Below are 23,120 nucleotides of genomic sequence, written 5' to 3' on the forward strand. Positions count from 1 at the left end.
TCAAGTGAATATTGACTTAATAGAGGGGGAAAAGGAGGAGTAGAAAATAAAAATCTGTATTTTTTAGATTTTTTATTTATTACAAGTATGATACATAAATCTATATTGTACTGCAAAATGTATATCAAATATTTAATAATGAACCGTGTGACATTTTTGGGAATGCAAAAAATGAGCATGCAGTTCTGTGTGTTTGGCTAAGTGCAGGGGGGAACTCCAGCACGGGATAACATACAGATCCCACTAGGACTATATCAAGCCATTTCATGAATTACAGGCACACTTTGCACTCAAAGCTCAATGTACCTATCCTACTCTGAATTAAAGTAACCTTGCAGCGTGCGTACAGCTAGAACAGGGGCCCACAAATATTTTAAAACTACAGCTAATATTAGTCAAATTCAGTAGGTACGGTAAATAAAATGATAGACCACAGGATGCTTTACAACATCTTTGATCGACTTAGAAATAGTAAAAATACCAAAAACGCTGACAGTGGGAGCCAGGCTTACACACCTCCACAGCTTCGCTTATGATGGCCTAATACTGCTTTGGTTTGCGGTTTAGCTCTCTGCAAAGATTAGTATCTCTTAGTGAATACATCTACACCAGGATTGACATATTGTTATTTCAATATTGAGAGTTCGCATTGTATCTTGTGCACATTAAACATGGATTTATTGTATATCGATTTATTATTTTTAAGTTGTATTTAATTTGGAGTGCTCACATATGACATCATTTTATATTTTTAAAACTACAGCTCCCATGACGGTTTGTCATTCTAAAGACATTCTGGATGCATGCAAGGCATAATTGGAGTTGTAGTTCTTCAACATCTGGGGATCTACTTTTTGGGCATCCTTGGGATGATATGTGTTTAAATTAAAAAAAAAAAAACTAAATAAATAAAGAAAATACACACACAGAGGAATAAGTAAGATACTGACACTAGCACAGTACTGACCTCCTGTTAAAACAAGGTCTTGGCCTGAAAAGGGTGAATGTATTAAACAGCAAATTCAGCAAGTGCATTAATCAGAATGTATTAAATGTGGAGTAATTAGCCGGACAAGTCCATTGGTTTCCATGGTGATTGCTCCACTTTTAGAATGCCTGCCCCTCCCTCCCCCCCCCCCCCCCCCCCCCCCCCTATTGTACTTACTAGGGCCAATCATTACAGTGAAATTACGTGAAATTGCAGAGTTACTGTTAGGAAGACAACTCTCACAAACAATCAGACAAAGTCTCTACCTGAAGTGTGCAGTTCATCATGCGGACTATGTAATCGAACTGCGAGTGGTTGAGTATAGCGCGGTTTTGTTGAACATGAAGGGCCAATTCCTCTGTCAAACACTGCCTCGCTGCTTTTCCTTTCAACGCTCGCAGGGCAGCTGCCATTGTCTAAAAAGGCAAACATGGACTCGTTAAATATGATTACAGACACTATAGAAAAAAATATGTCTTGCCTCTTTTAATAATCTGAAAATAGGGTCAATAGGGGACATTGGGAGGGGGGGGAACAATGATGACAATTCTAATCTGTTTTTGTAAATGTTACATTTTTACAGAGGTGAAAGATCGCACAAAGTCAATAAACTGAGATGATAATCACAGTAAATATTTACACAGCCGAAAATTAAATGTGTTTCATGTAAGATTCAGATCCCCTTAAAACAAATGCAATAAAATGAAACAAAATACCAACTTCTCATTTCAAACTGCAAATATTGTTCTAATAACATGGAATTAATTATATACTTAATGCTGAGAAAAGTGAACTCATCCTATGACATTCCTATCTTGTCTTTTCAAACAATTTTCAAACCATTGTACCATGTGTTACGGTGTTACCTTTTATCTAAACCATACTGCTAATATATAAGTTTGAAAACATCATTTCAAAAATGAAAACAATGTTATACAATATATGAAACAAGAAAAACAAACAAAAAAATGTAATTCACAAGGAAAATAAAAAAACAAGCAACCTTTAAAACAAGGTTAATTCTTCAAGCTATGTTTAAAGTACGGGATAGATAAATTCCTACATGGGGAATGGTGTTATCTTATTTAACACCAGAGAGGATGGTCCGGTTCAGTATAAAAACACGTTGACAGGCATTAGAATCTCTGTCTCTATATTAGCCAACTAATTGCAGTGTGATTAGTTAAATGTAATGCACTCTTATTATTGAAATGCACACTAGCAGGGCTACAAATCTGTATTTTCACATGGTTCCCAGCTAATATTTAATCTCGGCCAATTGAAGACATAAAAGTGCTTTCTGATCTGAAGCTTTAGATCTTTTTAAAAGAGTGACAGACGAGGTAGCAGACATTTGGCTCTATCTCAGAGTAAGCCAATGTGTTCCAAACATGACACATGCACGGAATGTCACAGGAAGACTGGGCTGACATTGCAATGTTATAATAATAAGCATGCGATAAATCAGCCTTTAAACACATTACAGGGTCTATTTTTATCTGTTCTGAGGATAAAGCCTGTTTGGAAACTTACGTTAACAACAGTTTAGAATCCTGCAGTCAGCGCTTAGGCTGGACAATGATTAATAAATGATTAAATATGAACACCGCAATCTGCAGAAGAAAAACGACCCATTAAATGTTTGCTTCATATACTTTGTGATTTAAAGTGAAGCACTTCACAGCAGATATATCGGCACATCCGTGATTAGAGGCGGTGCGATACTTCCTTGTTACAGATGCTGCTGCAATGCAATCCTGGAGCAGATGTGGCTTTTATATATTTGGTATGGTTCATTAAACCTAATTTTTGCAGGGGAATTAAAGCAATATTATTTACACTTCGTGTTAGCTGCATCTGTAACAAAAAATTCAGCCCTATAGATCTCTATATGCAATAAAGCACAGTACAGTGGATACTTTACATTATATCAGAGTGTATATTATTTAATGGGAAAAAAAAAAAAAAAAAAAGGATACTGTAGGCTGGGGCAGACCCGTTCTTTTGTAAATGCTAAATATTATGCAGACATACATATTAAAAAATATATACACAGACATTTTACAGACAGGCAGAAATAGCAGATGAGCAGAGATTTGTTGGTAAACCAAGGGTTTCTAGATGTTTAAGTCTGCCAGCTTTTCAATGAAGAAGGTTAACAGCAAACTTACAAGAAAGCGAACGTGATACCATAACTGCCTACTAACTGTTGATTATAAATAAGTGCCCCTCCTTTTGGGACAGTGAGAGAATTTCAGCAAGAGGCTTAGCACATGTGTCTGTTAATATACCACCCATTTTATTCAGCCTGAGTGGCACATGTATTTTAACATTTATTTTATAGAAACATGTTGTTTGAATAGAATACAAAAAAAACAATGCGCACTCTTTGCAATTATAACAGTATTTGCTCACACTTTGTCTGGACAAAATTAAACACCATTACAGAATATCTGTTTATATACATATATACAGGCAGGACAGATAAACAGAAATTCCTAATATGAGACTGCTCTGACATGCTGTCCATTAACGCTCTATGAATAAGCGTGAAATCTCGCCTTACCTTCTCAGTCTCTAGGATTTTATTTTCAAACACGTATGAGATGCAGTTCCGAACCACCTCCAGCCTGCGAGCGCTGTTGAAAACGGAACTTACTTTGTCCACTATGGAAACTGGCGGAAAAGGAGAGACAAGGGTTAATTTCGAGCATAATCACACTGTATTCATTTCCCAGTGTATATTCTCACCTTTGAGGTTTTAGGATTTGCAGTTCGCTCTGCTGAGACTGGGAACTAGCTGACTCCTTTCAGCCAATCTCAGCCTTCCCATGGTTTTCAATAAGAGCTTATCCTATGGTCAGCCCCCGCTTTGTTGAAATGCATATATTTGCATTCACAAACTTTCAGTTATTACTTCAGCTTGAGCTACAGCACACACAATACTTTCCCTTCTAATTACTATTTGTATATGCATCTAATTCTGGGTTCCCTGCAGGCACTAATAGTTTCACTAGAACTAAAAAGACAGTATGTATCACTAGACGGTGACTGACGGCAGCGAGGAAGGAATTCTGTCTGTCTGAACATGATATTTTAGAATCAAGAAAATGGATGGATCCTTTGAAAATAACACAAACAGATTGTGAGAATGTACTGTAACGTGCACAGAGTCTGACTGGACACCAATAGCATTGATGACATACAAGGCTATTCAATAAAGGTGAAATTGGAAAATTATTTTATTTTATTTTTTTAAATGTGTGAACACATTTACGGAGCCCTTTCACACATCCATAAAGACAATTAATGACAGAACAAAGCCCTGCCCCTCCCGTCTGAATGGATAATTTACTTGTTATTTAAATGTGGAGCAGACATGACATGACAAGAATTTGGAGGAAATGTCTGCAGTCAGTAACAAACATGGATTTAGTTAAAGCTTTATGTGTCCCCAGGACCTGTCAGAAAACACGGTTAATGATGCTTGTTAAAAACCACAGACCTGTAAACATAAAATCCCCTGCATTCTTCAAACCAGTGTTTCTGATCTATAGGTCTGGATTATCAACCGAGTTAAAACCATTACCCCACCATCTTTATCATTACAAGACACGTCGATCTAAATTACCGATGAGTGACCCTGTTATATTCCAGTTTATTGAGAAGACTGCAAATATTTGAGGATGTTAAGATTTAAAGTTCTATAGAGCTGTTTAAACCATAGCATGCAAAGTTAGGAGCGAGTAGTATCGTCCGGAGAAGCCATGGCTACATGGCTCTATGGGTCAGTTAGGTCTTTCTCCAAACACCAGGTTTGTGGGCTACCAATTGATCCAGGAACTGATCACTAATGCTGGACCCTGTGGGTGGGGGAGAAAAAACAAATGCTGGGAAGGTAGATTGGGGGAGTGGGGGGTAGGTACACACTGGGGTATATACAGACCTGGAGGGAGAACACAGCTGAAAGGGAGGCCGCCAGGATGCGAGCAGGGCGCTTGGCGCCAACATCTAACAAACCGAAACCAATGTGTTGGCTGGGAACTAAAATGTGGTATTTAGATTTCGTGACCTGATTGAAAGAAGCTGTTATTTATTATAATTCATTGAAGGGCTTCTAAATTAAAACATTTTCCCACTGCAATATTTATAGCATGTTAATGAAGTTTTTCTGCGCTGCTTCCATGATGCCAACAACATATTTTATAAGACAGCTGAGATCTACGAGTCCCTGGCGGTGAATTGTTTTTAGTAAATTTCTGCTTTCCTTGCATGCGGTTATTTTATTCGCAGAATAATGTCCATGTCCTCATGAAGCAATTATTTATATGTGTCAAGGCCAGAAATTAACATCACACATCGGAGTTCAGGTACCAGGGCTAGACTTAAATTGCAGTACACAGGAAAGTGTGATGTATTCAATGGTGACCGTTTCAGTAGAGTCAGGTGAGGTACATAGGAAGGGGTGATGTATCCACTGGTAGCAGTATTAGGGTTACAGGTGAGGTATCCAGTGGTGACAGTACTAGGGTTCAGGTAAGGTACATGGGAAGGATTGATGTATCCACTGGTAGCAGTATTAGGATTACAGGTGAGGTATCCAGTGGTGACAGTACTAGGGTTCAGGTAAGGTACATGGGAAGGATTGATGTATCCACTGGTGGCAGTATTAGGGTTTCAGGTGAGGTATCCGTTGGTGGCAGTATAAGGATTTTAGGTAAGATACACGGGAGGAGTGATGTGGCAGTATCGGGGTGTCAAATGGAGGTAATAACAAGTGTATTAATCACACTCTCGGCTTTGTACTCCTAAAACATGCAACAGTATCCATATGGACAATTTCTGTGCCCAAGTACTACTTCTTTTAGAGAATATATTCTGTTTTGTCTTGTTTTACCAGGAATGTTATTAAGATTTTCAATAGGAAATGTTTGGCAAATAGTAAACAAGGTGGGGAAAAGTAGTAAAGTGCATGAAGTATCGAAGGTATTAATCAATGAGAGGTAATACTAAGGTCAGGAGAATGTAAGGTAATATGGAGTTCGGTAGTATTGAGGAAATTAAGCAATGTGGGGTATGTAGAAGTAGTAATGAGAGCCTAATGGAGGTGGCAGTATATTTAACCAAAAAAAATTAAATGTCGTTTAAATAGTCAGTTTGAGAGAGCTTATCAGTTTTTTTTTTGTTTTTTTTTTGTTTTTTTTAAAGAACCTACCAACGGGGGAGCCTGCAGGGACAACACATTTCTTTTCCACGCGCGTGGTGGCGTTGCTGTTCTGGTTTTTGTGAAGTGCTTCCTGGATCAGCTCCTGTACTCTGTGCTCAATAATCTTGGGGAAAGGAAGCATGTGAACACGCAGGTGCGACCCCTCCGTGGGCTTTGGGACTTTCTGGAATGCCATGTGCGGATTGGGATTTTCCTGTATATAAAGTAAAAAATCAAAACCATGGAAGATATTCATAAGGTGAGCAGATTTATAATAATTAACATCAGAGATCGTTGAACAAGACACGGGAACATCCTTACTTGGAGATGTCCATGAGAGAATGGACAATCACTAGAGGGATAACAGAGTCTATTGAGAGAACACGACTATATTCATTCATGTGCAGGTGTCTTGATACATAAACTCTACAATTGTTAATAACCAAAATCACATGTTTTAGTGGTCACACACCTTATTGTGCATGGTTATTAGACTCCCTGGGTTCTGGTGTTATACAAGACATTGTATAACATGTTCTGATGCCACATTACAGGTCTATAATGAAAAGATATGGAGGGTGGGGGGGGATTTATACAGAGAACACTGCTATAGGTTAGTTCTTTAAAGGGACTCTTGAGTGCCAGGAAAACAACCCAATTTTTCTGGCACTACAGAATCCTGGAGTGCTTCCGTCTCTTCTGCCCCCATCCCACGTCGCTGAAGGGGTTAAAACCCCTTGAGACACTTACATGAATCCAACGCCGATGTCCCTCAGCGCTGGGTCTGGCTCCACCCACACTCCTCCGCCGGCAGGGGAGATCTAATGCGCATGCGCAGCAAAGGCCTAGCACACGCATTAGGCCTCCCCGTAGGAAAGCCTTTTTCAATGCTTTCCTATGGGGATTCCGGCGACCCTGGAGGTCCTCATGCATAGCGTGAGGACGTCCAGCGTTGTTTAGACAACCAAAATTAGTCTAAGAAGCCGTACGTCCCTCTAGTAGCTGTCTGGTAGACAGCCACTAGAGGAGGACTTAAACCTGCAAGGTAATTATTGTAGTTTAAAAAAACTGCAATAATTACACTTCCATGGTTAGGGGGGATGGGAGTTGGCACCCAGACCACTACAATGGGCAGAAGTGGTCTGGGTGCCTACAGTGTCCCTGTAAATAAACATGTGAATTAAAAACAACTTTACAACAACAACAAAGTCAAAAACACAGATAACCCGAGGTGTTGGTTCTGGTGAGTAAATAAGGGACACTATAGGTACCCACAACATTTTAGCTCATTAAACCTTTATTAAGTCTTTAAATGCAGTGTCTGGCAGCAGCTGGGATAACTCGTGCACCATTACAGCCTGCGCTAAATACTGAACATTTAAAAAAACATCTCTCATTAACATTCACAGTATTAAAACAATTAAAACAGTCAATTTAGGAAACAATCCGAATATATTCAGTTTAGCAACGTCTGACTGGGAGCAAAGAGAAATTATTAAAGCATCATTAATAAAGGGTCTGGATGAGGATAGCTCCTTAGGCACGTTCTGAACAACGAATACGGGAAATGTTTACACGGCGCAGCCGATCCTGTGGTTTGTCTTTTGTTCACTGTTACTGGCACAAACCCGGCCCACCAAAACAACATTCTTTAAATGCGGCACTTCCAACCGAGTTAGGAGAATCAGCACAGCAGGGAAGGGAAAAAACAGTCTGGTAATAACTGGAATTCTAAAACTAACATTACGAGATGATTTATAATACTGTATCAGTTACTGGTCAAGGTAAATACAGGAAGATCCAAGCGGCGGCTGACAACATAATACAGAGTTGTCTGCTACCTGGATGAGCAGACAACTAGTTTCTCATGATTTGGGATATGTGCAGATTTAAAGGGACATTATAGGCACTATAACTGTTTCATCTCTTTGAATTGCTTAGAGTGCCTGGAGTCCCCATGTTTGAGCAGTTTAACACTAAATTAGGGTCCATAGCGACCAAGAGTCCGGACGATCTGGAGGTGTAGCTAAGCCAGAGATTAAACACTTCCTTGTAGTTCCCATACAGTCAATGGGAGTTCTGATAGGCTAAAAGCAGTCAGCTGACAACGGTTGCTCAGGCTAATACTTCCTCATTTGCCAAAGCAGCACAGAGGGGACTCTCGTTTAGTATTAAAACATTGAAAACTGTTTAATGCTGAATGAAATGATGGAAACAGGGGACTCCATACACTATAGATGCATTAATTAGATGAAGCAGGCACAGTGCCTACAGTGTCCCTTTAACTTTGAAAACCAGATAAGAAAATATGCCAACAGCTATATTTCTACAAGTAGAGCACAATAGGGTCGAATATTTTGCCAAATAAAATGTGTCCCAACAAATACAGCTGAGTTACTACTCCAATAATGCTGAACCAACTAGAATGGCTTTCTCACATCATAGCAATATGAAATAAAGTGGCTCTGTCACCCTATACTTACCTTGCTTCACTCTGTTCTTCTTCTCTTCTTCACTCCTAATCTATTATTCTTTTTCTCCTAAAGTACATAAGGCAAAGTTTGGATTACTTTGTCTCATGTACTTTTAAGTGCTTGACTAAACATGATAAAAAACAGTTACCATTGTCAAGTTTTGTTACTTCTAACAAGTGACAGTTGAGGGAATAAAGCACTGTCTTGGAGGCTCCCGCAGTCTCGCTGAATCCTCCATAGATCTCAGTTTTGTACCTTCGCGCATGCGTGAGAGTACAAAGCCAATGCCGGCTCCTGGCAGATGAAGCACTAAGAGTCAGAGATAATCATAATTACGATGATGGCGGCTGCGAGTAAAAGCTTCAGGTAAGTAAACTTTCCTTCCCCTGCCTGATGCCAAGCGGTGAAGCCACTAAGGGTTCTAAGGGTTTCAAATATTTTAGGAAAGTACTGAACGAAAAAAAGTGCAGAAATTTACAAGTTACAAGGCAGTATTGTTACTGTATACGACAGCCACGCTTCCCCTTAGTTCCGACGTAGGAGATGATGCTTACATTTTTGAAGAGTTGCTCTGCAAGTTCCCTGATGCGTTTCACTATCGCGTGGATACTGCTCTGTTCGTCATCTTTAATTTTTTCAACTTCAAAAGAAACCAGCTGAGGGAGAAAGATGTGACACGTGTAAAAAAAAAAAAAAAAAAGATTAAAACTCTATCTGCCTTTCATAAGATATCCCCAAGAATTTTACCAATCGCTCTGCTGTTTAAAAATTATATTTAGCAACATGAGTAATTCAACCCTAAGGCAACTTCTAAAAAACAAAAAATAAATTTATAAAAAGACATCCAGATGTTTTCACCATCTCAATGTTTACTTCATTGTTTAGTTGTTATAGGCAATACACAGCAAACATTCACAAACATCAAACGTCAGCCAATCATATATATTTATCCTTGCAGGAGGCAGAACAGATTAGGTTAGGTTAATAGCTGGTAACTATAAATATCTCACAATCCCACGCTATATTTTTTTGTTTCGAATTGAGTGGATTGAGTGGATGTGCATTGTGACCTCAGAAAATTCAAGGGTAAAAAATAAATAAATTACATAACGCATTTAGTGTTAGCTATGTAAAATGCAGTGGGTTCCATTCCAATGAGTGCTAACAGGACCAATACTCAAAGTCCCAGGAATTAATATTTTACCCTTTACAATAAAGAGATCGAAACTACGTGGTACAGTATAGCTCCTGTGAACTGGATTGAAAACCCATGTCTTACAGCATAGTATGATGGGGCAGCTCCCTTATTTAAAAGATTATCTGCCCCCATCTTGGACACAAGTTTGAGAATAAGCATGTTCTAACAGAAACGGTTTTATTTAACCTACTTTATTAGTATCACGCTAATTACACATAAAAGGGTGAATGTGTCCAACCCAGTTTTAGCATACCTCATCAAAGAGATCACAGGCTCGGAATGGAGGGCCACGCTCGGATACAAATCCAGCAAATGCCATTCCATTCAACACTTTAGTGAGGAAATCGTTCTCAATCAATCCTCGCTGCCCCAAGAAAGCAGTCTGCGGAGAAAAACAACATATAGCATAAATCCAGAAAAGCATATCACATACAGAAACCTTGAAAGACTCAGATGACAGCAACAATCTACCGACTGCAAGCGAACACACAGTCAGAATACCCAATCTGCCGACTGCTAGCAAACTCACATTCAAAATACCCAATCTGCCGACTGCAAGCAAACTCACATTCAAAATACCCAATCTGCCGACTGCAAGCAAACTCACAGTCAAAATACCCAATCAGTTGACTGCAAGCAAACACACAGTCCGAATACCCAACCAGTCGACTGTAAGCAAACTCACAGTCAAAATACCCAATCTGCCGACTGCAAGCAAACACAAAGTCAGAATACCCAAATCGGTCGACTGCAAGCAAACATACCCTCAGAATACCCAATCTGTTGACTGCAAGCCAGCACATAATGGACATGAAAGAAATGTTTCACTTTTTAAATCCTATAACTGGCCATGGCAGAACGCTCAGTACAGTCTGAGCATGCTTAATTAAATGATTAAAATGATGTGCAAAACATAGAGGCATATTCCAGTGAAACCCATCCTCTCCAAAAATAACTCAGTCTCTGCATATACATATCAACAGGTCTACCTTGTGGAAGTGAATGACTGGTTCGGAGTGAATGCGGATGAGCTGAAGGCAGGACCTGTACCCCTGGAAAATCTGGGCAAACAGTCGCAGGAAGATGGCTCGCACTTCTTTATCCTACAGTTCATGGTTTAAAGAAAGGTTAAGGACAGTTTAACACAACTTTTCTGTATGAGATATATTATTATTATTATTCATATTATTATTTATAAAGTGCCAAAACAAATTCTGCCGCTGTACAAATGGTGGACAAACAGACAAGTTTTTGCAACAAAAACAGCTGAACGCACAGGAACAGAGAATGATGACTATGCTCAAATCACAAAACCGACACGTTATGTGTGAAATAAACCCAGCCCCACAAAGCTTTAATCACTATATAAATTTCTCATAAGAGAAGAAGAAGCATTTTTAGTAAAAGGTTTGTTGCACTAGCCCCACATGGCACCCAGTGCCAAACACAATTTTCCACAACAGGTGCAATTTTTTATCTTTTAAATCACAAACATTGAAAACGGAACAGCTTCGGTTTGTGAGAATGAGCAAAGATGCTAGGAAGGCATTATCAGATATCCAAAACGCCCATCATTGTGTACAGACATCATACTGTACACAACATAACATTCCGTGCAGCAAGCTGACCCAAAAAACAGAGAGAAAAGCATGCAATCAATGGATTTAGTATTTAATAAAGATCTTACCAACATCTTTACATGAGACCCTGAGGTACGTAACGGTGGAAAGGCGTTATCTGCAACATCCAAGTCAGGGTGCAAGACCTGCAAAATATGAAGGCACTTTATTGGAAGACAAGAAACTAATAGAGATTAATTGGTTGTTCTACTCCCTCATCTGACCAAAAAATAAGGCTCATGTGAATAATGCACAAATATCGACAAAATGGAGAAAACAGCTGTAACTCTACAAAAAACATAAAAGCAAATAATAGTGTAACAATGTAATAAAAAATATTATAATGCGCCATTGGGTTACACTCACGGGATGAAGATAGGTATAAACACATTAGGGTACTGCTTTTTAAATTGTTATTTTTATTGTGATTTTCATTTTGCTTGGATTTTACTTTGGTTGCTTTTCACTTTTTGACGGTCCCTGAGGAAGTCCTTTGGGGCGAAACATGTTGGACCAGACATAGCAAAATGTTATATATATTCTTTGTTTATTTATTTATACAATTGGGCAGAAGTTATATATTCTCTTTAACTTGAGTCCGGCCCTTCATACTGCAGTGCTGTTGAAAGGAGAGGAGGTGACTTGGATGATCCCCCCATCTACATCAGGATAGGCACCCTAAGGCGATTATACCTATCTTCATCCTGTGAGTGTAACCCAATAGCGCATTATAATATTTTTTATTACAGTGTTGCAATATTATTTGTTTTTATGTTTTCTTGTAGATTTATAGCTGTATTCTCCACACTATTTATCGTTGTGTACACAGCGGAGAGTCTACCCGAAGCTTATTTATTTATTTTTTACATTACACCTTCATTTCCTGCTCCCTGAATTACTGATAATATACTCTTGCCCCTAACTGCTCTCTCTCTCTGCACGAATGTTATACTATTTCAGTGTATGTGCAAGACCAGTCAATCTCAGTTCTTCCTGTAATGGCGTTATTAATAAACGGGAAACAGGCTTTCCCTCCTACATCAATTCCAGCTTTAAAATCAGATACAAATGACACAAAGAAAGATACTGAATTATTTTTCAGCCATTTTTTTTATCTACAGTTGATGTGTCGGGGTGATGTGCAAAACTAGAAACTTAGATCCAGTCCTACACCTGCCAAACATGCGGGATCTGACGTACATGTGAGAGAGCAGCTGCTGTCTGATGAAGAAGTGGTTCTGGAAGCTGTGACAGATGGATACATTCAGGAATCTTTATTGTCCCACCATCTAGATCGGCGATGATCACATCAAGCTGCAAAAAAAGATGGTAAAAGGTGTGAAAACCATTGTAATTTACCAAATAACAGCAGTGGGCTTGCTTCAGAAAGACAGAAACACATGATCTCCACTGTCTGATACATCAATCTGTTTACACTTGGTTCTAGATGAGCTGTAACAGCCGTCACTGATCACTCGGCAAACGTCAGGAGCTTCACTGCGTAAGCCCAGATTTGGAATAGAGGGTCAGGATGAACCTGTCACAATTAATCTTCGCCTATAAATTAAATGTGCTGCACCTGTCCTGCAAACAACTGGCTGCCAGAACCAATATTGAGTAACCCCGAGGGCGAAACTGGATGGATCCAGAGTGGAGTGCCTGCGAGGTAGGACGATTCAGGACATATGGAATGAATCAGGGCTGTCACTTCATGCTTTTTCCAGTGAAATATGCCCCATACACATACAACGCCCCTCAGCCGCCAACTCCGAGATGCTTACTGTAAGAGCGAACAAGGGGAATGTATAAACTCTATATCATTATACCAAGTCCGGTCTAAACCTCTTTAATCCCCAGGGATAAATAGCACACACTGAACAAAACAGATTATTCCACAATACAGTCTGGGGTAATATCCTCACCAGGTCATGAAGCTCAGTGCAAAAAACGGAATGGACACCAATGATGAATGGTGTAGGAGAGCTGAGCACCTCCAGGAGCTGCGCTGGAAGGATCGGGATGTAGGGGTAACTGCAAGAAACAAACACTCCTAAAATGAAGCTCTTGTGAGCAGTACAGGACAGCACAGTTTCATTCTTCTCCCCCTGTGAAGGCTAACTTTGGCACTTGCCATGTCTCAAGACTGCATTTCACACAATGCTAAGAAAGTAAAGGGACGCTCCAGGCTGGGTGTGATACAATCTTTTTTTTTTTTTTTTTTACTGCCATTCAAAGCAACATAATTACTACAGCTCAGTGTAGCGGTTTTGATGCCAATAGGAATCGCCTACCTGCACCATCCCTTAGTTTGTTTCATTTTTTTTTTTTTTTTATACACCTTAAAAATAATAGCCACACAGCATCCATAATCAGATTAAATTTATACGTTTTAGTTATTCTGTTTGGGTTTATGTTGAAGCCTGGAGTGTCCCTTTAACAATCTAAACCTAAACCTAAACCTAATGTGTGAGGGAGCCCGGAGTGTCCCTTTAATAATATAAACCCACCAAGTATAACTGTAACCTAACCAACACAGTGCACCTAACTTGTGTGGGAGCCTGGAGTGTCCCTTTAATAATATAAACCCACCCTGTATAACTAACTGTAACCTAACCTACACAGTACATCTATGGGAGCCTGGAGTGTCCCTTTAATAATATATACCCACCCAGCATAACTGTAACCTAACCTACACAGTGCACCTAACTTGTGTGGGAACCTGGAGTGTCCCTTTAATAATATAAACCCACCCAGCATAACTGTAACCTAACCTACACAGTGCACCTAACTTGTGTGGGAACCTGGAGTGTCCCTTTAATAATATAAACCCACCCAGTATAACTAACTGTAACCTAACCAACACAGTGCATCTAACGTGTGCGGGAGCCTGGAGTGTCCCTTTAATAATATAAACCCACCCAGTATAACTGTAACCTAACCTACATAGTGCACCTAACTTGTGTGGGAACCTAGAGTGTCCCTTTAATAATATAAACCCACCCAGCATGAATAATAAGTAATGGTCATGATTCACAGACATTTGATGAAGGACCCAGGTTTAATGAAGATATTGATATAAATGCTGTTTAGAAAGTAACAACACTGCAGCATTAGGAGTAAAATACACAGAACATGGAAGAATTTTTGTAATAAATTAGATGCTCCATTCTTCCACGGATATAATTTTCCCTCTTTTTATTGTCATTGTGAATTGCTAAATCTCACCTATATTTCAGAGGGTACATCAATGATTCCAGAGCTCTGCAGGCATCACTAAGGCGCTGGAAGCTGGAGGAATGGAACAGAACTTTGTTTTCTGTTAAAACCGCGGATAAGAGGCTGAGAACGTTCTGAATTCCTATAAAAAAAAAAAAAAAAAAATTCCTTTAGATTTGGTTAATGAACATTTCAAAGGCACAACAAGAAAGAAGTTTACATTCAGGAAATCTAACTATTGGAATCAGTATCAACGGATGGGAAACGTGATTGACAAATCGGAGAAACTAGACACAGTCTTCACATTCGCACAGGATTCCACGGCTACAAAGTTTTCCAAGATGGAACAATATGAAAAAAATGTTTACAGGTAAATATTTCGCAGACCTTTTGTAAATTGGTTTAACTTATATTGCAGGCTGCCCAGCGTGACAGTCAGAGTATAGATGCATTGTGTGAGCGAGGGCATAGAAAAAGAGAGAGATTGGGTTATTCACTGAAGTATGAATTGTCATGAATTCAAAGAGGCTAAAATAGCCAAACTAAAAAAAAAAAAAAAAAAACATTCTCCCAGTTCGTCTGCTTTGGCCTTACGAATACCTGGTCCATCCTGTGTGGTGGACCCACTCTTGGTGTTACAGCATTTTTAATTTACTGATTTCCCTGCCTCCTAGTTTTGGGGTACCACATGTGCCGAACATGTGACAGCAAGGCTGTTTTTCTATTTTTTATTTTTTTACTCTGAAGGAATTATACATGTAACTAAGCTGTAACCGTGACAACATATCCATCAACATGTTTACAATCAAAAACATTTGAAGGGAAAGGAAATCTCAGAACTCAGAAAGAAGGGCATTTGTTTGGATTTGGTCACATTAAGGCTGCAGTATCTATATATAAACTACATCTAAATATAGTGCTATCACCTTCTTCCTCCCACCAATTCAACTGCTCGGCAGACACACACTGAGTAACAGAGAACAATATAAACTCAATTTAATAATTTACGAGTATATAATCACATCAAGCATGCAGCGCAGTGATCCACTCCACAGCACACATATAATTAGTGAATACAATATTACAAGAAAAGTGTCAGACTTTATTCAAACACACATCACGACTCATTAAAGGTATTATATACAGACATTGTCCCCAGACATCAGACTAAATTGAGGGAGTAGAATACAGTGTTACGTTACAATGGCTCTTTGGCTCACTTTGCAGTTTGGTGGGGACTCACGTATTCACATTGGTGGGTAATGATCACAAAAGTTTAGAGTATTGCAAATACAACCCCCCCTTTGATAAACACTGTGTCCACGATGGCAGAAGTTTTACCTGCCAGGGATTGATAGTTTAGCCACAGGGCTCACTGATTACTGCATTTAGCGAGACCTGGATATACCGAATCTCACATTACCTTTACATCTCATTTACCAATCGAAGGCTGCCCCCACGTAACTAGTACTAATATTTCAGTGTTTGACCCAAACAACATTTATTTAGGGATGATTTTCCTCCCACAGATATACATCCTGTTCCATACTTGGAATAAACTAAACTTTATTTTTTTTTATACATCTATACTTCCTGATCGGAAATGCTTTTTGTGAATATGGCCTCTTCCTGTTTGTGGATAATTTGAGAAACTGATAAACAAGCAGACACGTCTCCTATCGTTGTCGATGTGCAGGAAGTCATGTCCCTGAGAAGCCGGGGTTGGTGTTTGCGGCTTGGCTTGTGTAAACGATTTGGTCATTATCCACAGCAGATATTAAGACAGACTTGCTCCTGGTCAGCCAAGCGTGATCAGCCCTGGTCACCAATTCCTGCCCCCAGTGTCCTCAAATATGGCCACCTGCTGACTATTTCTGACATGTGGTCAGGGATCCCACACAGAGCTCTCTGCATGAAGCAGAATAAATATCTAACATAGTGATAAATATAGGCACCAGACAACACCTCTTAACATCACATTAGCTTACAGTTCATCTCATTAACTGCTGGAGTGAGAGCTGAGAAAGATAAAAACAGGGAGAGAGCAGACTACCCCTTCTTCTAGTTCTCACTAGTGGCATGATGGAAACTTTGTATGGTGTATGAAAAACTGACTGTATCTTTCCAAACACATAATTTATATATTGATCTACAGCTCTCCAAGAAAGAACTCCCTGGTGCAAACAGATCCCGAAATGAAATGTCCTTTCACTTTATCAGAAGGCAGTACAAGGTACAGTATAATGTTAGAAGGTTAGAAACATGTATCGAGCACAAAAAAACCAATCAGCCAATCTGCCCATCTCTTATCTAGAAGCACTGGTCTTATTCATTGTATTTCCAGTTCAAAACAGCAGTTTGTCTATTCAAAGCCATTCTAAACTCTACCCATATAAGCCTCTACCACCACTTTTGGAAGGCCGTTCCATGTATCTACATAAAACATGCATTACACTGGCGAACATGTAACGCTTACTTATGATATATTCGAATGTAGATGACAGAGCATACAGACACAATAGGGATCATTCACTTGAACATGAATGTAGGGTGCTGCAGGCACAGCCAAAATTATTATAACACATAGAACAGATGGGATGGGGAGATAGACAGACAGGTAAGATGGAATGAGATACAGACAAAGAGACAGACTCAAATAGATAGATGGACAGACAGGATGAATAAGATGGTAAAATGTATTGTCACACTGACCGTTATATGGTGAGACCTTAAAGGGACATTATAGCCACCAGAACAACTACAGCTCAATGTAGTTATTCTGGTGAGTATACTCAGTCCCTACAGACATTTTAATGTATACACTGCCTTTTCAGATAAAAAGCAGTGTTTGCATTGGTCCCTACGGAAACCTCCATTGGCAGTCACTCAGACGGCCACTAAAGGTGCTTTCTGAATCAGTGCTGCACAACACGCAGCGCCTACGTTCAGCGTCCCCACGTCCTGCATGGAGATGCTGATCTTTCCCCATAGAGAAGCATTTTGCCCCGCCCCCTCAGATTAAATAAATAGAATTTACTAACTCAGCTAATCCAATGCTTTCCCATTGTCAATTCTTAACTAAACCAAGGAGGAGGATTGACGGCAGAGGCAGCTCCGGAAGACCCGTGCAGCACTGGAACCAAAGTAAGTTTATTACCTTATTTAAGGGGGGCAAGGGAGAGCCAGCCACAGAATTAGTGTTTTTAGCAGGACATGAATACATGTTTGTATTCCTGACCCTCTAGTGTTCCTTTAATGGCTCAGCTCCACCAACAACAAATGAAATAAAACTGGCACACTATCTCTGCACATGAATGGATTCCAGAAATGTGCCAATGTTCCATTTAAATAGTGTGGAACACTGGCTCAAACGGATTACAACATGTTTCTAGGAATTCGTTCCAGCTGATACAGATACATGTGTCTGGAATCTGTCTTATTTGTGACATTCATTTTAATAGAATTCAACACTTTTATAATTGTGGCAGAAACACCTCCCTGGCTGTCACTCAGACAGCTAGGGATGCTTTCTCCCACTTGGCTCTGTGGAGCTAACCGGAGCAGCAGCTGTGCTGTGCCAACACCTGCCTTCCTTCCCCTCCCTCCTTCTCAGTGAGCTTTACTAGAGCTCATTGACACGCATAGGAAATCCCTGATCACATTTGTGGCCCAGCATAGAGGCTTCTCGGAAAGAAGCTACTGCTCGGCAGCTTTTGCAAAGCAGTTTTTTCAAATATGGGGGTATATTTCAACTAAATTGTTAAAAGAAGAAATAACAAGCGCATTTTCAGTGGAGAGTTCCTTTAAGGAATAATCTTAGTTGAGTAAAAGAATTTGTTGGCAAAGGATCCATCTAACTCTTGAACTATGCAGATTGTGCATATACGGCCCAGTCTCAGCGGACACAGCATATGATGGCATGAACACAAAACCATTCTCTGCAAGCACAGTATTATTACATTTTATAGTGAAGAGGTCATACAATCACAGTATTAAGTAATCAGGATAACGGGATGATTTATACTATGCTAGTAATGGCTTAAAGTTTAAAGGATGGATGAAGACAACACAATGTACATGTAAATATTCCCTAATTTCACAATGGGATAGAAATCTGTAATCATTTTTATTATTAAGTCTAAATGATTACATGCATTATAGCCTCAGTGTACATTATCGTAATGGACATATATCATTGAAAACATTGGGATAGTGTGCAAGAAACTTATTTGTTGGTTCTGCTCTACATATTATTATATGTCTCTTTTCAGTGCACTGCTTGACTGAACTTTGGCCCAAGCCGAATAACACCACCAAATCATTTTCTACATGTCTGCTTGTAGCATGAACTACCCATCCATAGCACTTCTGTTGTGGATTTATTATAGCATTTACCAGTCATAAAAACTACCCAGGATCCATTACTGGGTGAGTGCGCTATGAGATGGAACGGTGGCCGTGGCATTCTTAGAATGATTAAAGAAATATGGGTTGTGTGCTATCCTCCGTGATAGCGTTTGAGAGAAGGAAGTAAAAAAAAATGTATCCAATAAAGCGGATTAATATTATTTTTTTAATTAAGAACTTTGTAAAACTACCAACAACACAGACATAAAATTCACATTTCTCTTTTAAATTTGCCAACAAGTGGGGAATTCGTTTTAGGGAAAACAACGATCACAAAAGGTTCTGAATTAAGCGCTGGCGTTTCCATTTATTCTATAAAGTCCAGATCGCCTTTGGCGTTGTTGGTGATCTAAAATCAAAGTCTCTCTCTAAACCACAATTCGCACATCTATGTGTGTACTTGTCCAAACCATCTTCTGTGGCCAGAGTTCTGAAGGCAGAATAAAATGATCTCATATGGATACAGTGCTATGCACACAGGGCGTCTCTCCTGGGGCCTGTAAACAAGACGTTCATTATTAACTAATAATGTGCTCTAAACCGTCATATGACAACTATTATAAAGCAATCAATAGGAGCTTGTAAGTACATTCCTGAAAGGGCTGTATGGGGCTCTCTGTTAGTGCAGTAGTGACTGAATTTAATGGCTTCACGACACACAGAACAGGTCTGGAAAAAGCTGCAGCCCATGAACCCTCTGGTGTTTTGGTAAAATAAAGCTATTTCTGTGTCTGGTCATAACTGATATTGGAATCATACCATAGGATTTATTTGTTTCAGTATTAGCACGTCTTAGAAAAGATCTTATAAAAAAATATCTGGATATGGGGTTGGGTAGGGAACTGTGAGGCTCGTTCTAAAGTCATCTCAATGGGGTTGTTTTATCAAATTGCTATGTTAGGGTCTTCATTTTTGGTGTCTAATCTGTTTGTATTTATTAAATGGTTCTAAGAAAATAGTATAAACTGGTATAACTGGCTTCTCTCTGCCTACATTTTTTCACAAAAAATATACATTTTAGAAAAGACTGACAAATTTTGAGGGAAACTTTTCCAGAGGAAAACAGTCTGAAAGATTGACAAATCCATTGCATTGCCAAAAAAAAAAAAAAGCGTACGTTCACAAAGGATGGCTAGGGTGTAAAAAGTATCATCAGATGGGAAAAAAACAGACAGGTCTAATAAACTGAGCCATGACATCACTTGTCTCTGGATTATGCTGTCCACCGCCCATGACACTGGGTTGTCAAACCGGATTGTGCCTATCCATGAGTGACTGGACACAAAGTCGGGATTTAATTGGCTGGGACTATATTTATTGTGTGGCTAGATCTGTTGTATGAAAAGCAGTTTGTGAAGATAGGCTAATATCAAGTTACCACAATTCCCACTATGCACACACACAACGTAGATAGATTGAAATAATGTACAACAAATGCTTCTCACATTCAAATAATAGATGTATAAAGATTTTTAGTCACTGGAGTAAGTGAAGATTTGTTATCCAAAAAGTTAAATTCAGTCACTGCTCAATGCCTCTCACTAATATCCCCCCTATTTATTATGTTATGTATTATATTATTATTGAAGACATACAGGGGGTTTCCACTTGCACAAAGCTAATTTCCATAAACAGGTTTAACGGGAAATTCCCTGGGTTGGCGTTATCTTTTGTTTTACAATAAAATACACAAACTAAATTACATACAATGAAAGTGTTGCCGTTATTTTATTCCTGCCTTTAATAATGTACAATGATATACACCTCTGGATAATTTAAAGTTCTGAACGCATAGATCCGATCTCATAATATCCCAAAGAGTGTCAGCGATTGGCACCGGCCTGATGTATTATAATAAGGTGGCTGCATACAGAATCCGTCACTTATAGGTGGTCACCGGCATTTTACTCTGCCCTGAAATCGGACGCCATGACGCAGCTGGGTAATTTTATTACATATAATGCAAACATGGAGGCTTCTAGGAGATCATCTGAATCCAATAACATTAGCACTACGTAAAAACACAAAAAGAGCAACAATCACCCCAAGTTCCCCATAAAACCGGTCATGTTTGGAGCGCAGGCACTGTTCTTTTTTTGTTTATTGAGAACAATCATGGACTCTTCTTACAATACTTGACACATGAAATAACTAATAACTTACAGCAGTATGGTAATTTGCATGTTAATATCACGGAGCGAGATAGATGAGACGATGGAAGCTGCAGTGTTTGGGTTTAGCTCAGTCTGTGTTCCCGGAGTGAATGGGTTATTTATGTCTAAATATGTTATAATATTCTACCATTGAGAATGCTTTCCTATGAGACTGGCTGAATGCGCGCACGCGCATTCAGTCGGTGATGTCAGAAGAGGGAGGAGAGTCCCAGCGCCAAGGGAGCCCGGCGTTGGAAAAAAGGTAAGGGATTAACCCCTTCCTCCCCCTTCAGCCTGGCGGGAGGGGGACCCTGAGCGTGGGGGCACCCTCAGGGCACTATAGTTTGTTTTCCCGGCACTATAGTGGTCCTTTAACACCTTTTACAATACTTCAGACATAATTCTGGAGCCTCATCCACCATAGTTATCACATCTCTAAGATATTGCAATATGTCTAATTCCTCCATTATTAAAAACAGAAAAAAAAAAAGACTTTAAATAAGTGAATAATGGTGGAACCCATATGGGTTTAAATAAAAAGGAAATCTGGGGTGTAGAGCTAGAGGTAGGAACCAGTTTTGGGGTGAATAGCCAGAGGCAGAAGTCAATTCTGAGGTGAATAGCTAGAGGCAGAAGCCAATTCTCAGGGGAATAGACAGATGCAGGAGCCAAATCTGGGTGAATAGATAGAGGCAGAAGCCAATTCTGGGGGGAATAGCCAGAGGAAGGAGCCAAATTTGGGGTGAATAGCCAGAGGCAGAAGTAAATTCTGGGGTGAATAGCCAGAGGCAGAAGTCAATTCTGGGGTGAATAGCCAGAGTCAGAAGCCAGGACCGGCGTTCGTATGCTGGATGGCAGAGAAGGGAGGTCGGTGGCTTCAGCGGTGTTCGGGAGAAATAGTGTCCGTTTTCAGTTCCATGAAATCATCGACGAACACCGCTGATCATTCGTGCATCCAAGATGGCCACCGCCTCGCGGTCGGCATACGAATAACCACCCAGCATACCGTTGACAATTAGGAGGTGTCTGCGGTTAACCACAACGTTCTAATGAGGCCAAGAGGTTAACAAGCAGCACACTTCCATGCTGGGTGGCCGGCCGTTCGTCAATTTTATAAATAAACAGACAGGCAATTAACCGAAAAACAGACGAAACCAAAGGCACTGTTCCAAGACAGAGGGATCTCTCACAGAGCCAATTCTGGGGTCCAGAGCCAGAGGCAGGCAGGAGCCAATTCTGGGGTGCAGAGCCATGGACAGGAGCCAATTCAGGGGTTGCAAAGCCATGGACAGGAGCCAATTCGGGGGTTGCAAAGCCATGGACAGGAGCCAATTCAGGGGTTGCAAAGCCATGGACAGGAGCCAATTCAGGGGTTGCAAAGCCATGGACAGGAGCCAATTCAGGGGTTGCAAAGCCATGGACAGGAGCCAATTCAGGTGTGCAAAGCCATGGACAGGAGCCAATTCAGGGGTGAAGAGTCAGAAACATGGATGTATATTGAGGGTTTGTAGAGAGATTATGGAGCAAATTTCTAAATCTGAAGCAATCTACAGGTGCACTCCATGAGTTTCCACTCTTTATACACAAAATCCTACCTCTGTGACGATTTAACTTTGAGCTTCAGAACATGCGAGCACTGAGCTGTACAGAGAGAGATGTTCCTTATAAAAAATGGCCAGGCTGTGAATTGTCTGAGTAATTATCCCGGATTAGTAATCTGCTAAAAATGTGTTATCATGACAGAGTGAAACACTGCGGACGTGATATCAATTTTACACGACGAGGAACACTGAGCAGATCACCCGAGCCTGACTGGTTTCCATCATTATGTATAAAACGCAGGTATTTTCTGATACTGA

The 23,120-nt window shown here is 39.9% G+C and overlaps 1 protein-coding gene across 2 annotated transcripts in view; it reads right to left on the reverse strand.

Annotated features, from left to right (window-relative positions):
- SBF2 (SET binding factor 2) overlaps nt 1–23,120 on the reverse strand; it is a 273,605-nt gene that overhangs the window by 87,418 nt on the left and 163,067 nt on the right. For both annotated transcript variants that reach the window (XM_063437862.1, XM_063437861.1), the window contains exons 7-16: nt 14,711–14,843; nt 13,408–13,516; nt 12,686–12,799; nt 11,554–11,631; nt 10,856–10,969; nt 10,120–10,248; nt 9,223–9,324; nt 6,204–6,408; nt 3,555–3,664; nt 1,255–1,404 (exon numbers count right to left, since the gene is read on the reverse strand). In XM_063437862.1, coding sequence (XP_063293932.1) covers nt 1,255–1,404; nt 3,555–3,664; nt 6,204–6,408; nt 9,223–9,324; nt 10,120–10,248; nt 10,856–10,969; nt 11,554–11,631; nt 12,686–12,799; nt 13,408–13,516; nt 14,711–14,843 — 1,244 coding nt within the window. The remainder of the gene's footprint in view (nt 1–1,254; nt 1,405–3,554; nt 3,665–6,203; nt 6,409–9,222; nt 9,325–10,119; nt 10,249–10,855; nt 10,970–11,553; nt 11,632–12,685; nt 12,800–13,407; nt 13,517–14,710; nt 14,844–23,120) is intronic.

Source organism: Pelobates fuscus, chromosome 12, assembly GCF_036172605.1.
Source record: "Pelobates fuscus isolate aPelFus1 chromosome 12, aPelFus1.pri, whole genome shotgun sequence".
Taxonomy (NCBI): domain Eukaryota; kingdom Metazoa; phylum Chordata; class Amphibia; order Anura; family Pelobatidae; genus Pelobates; species Pelobates fuscus.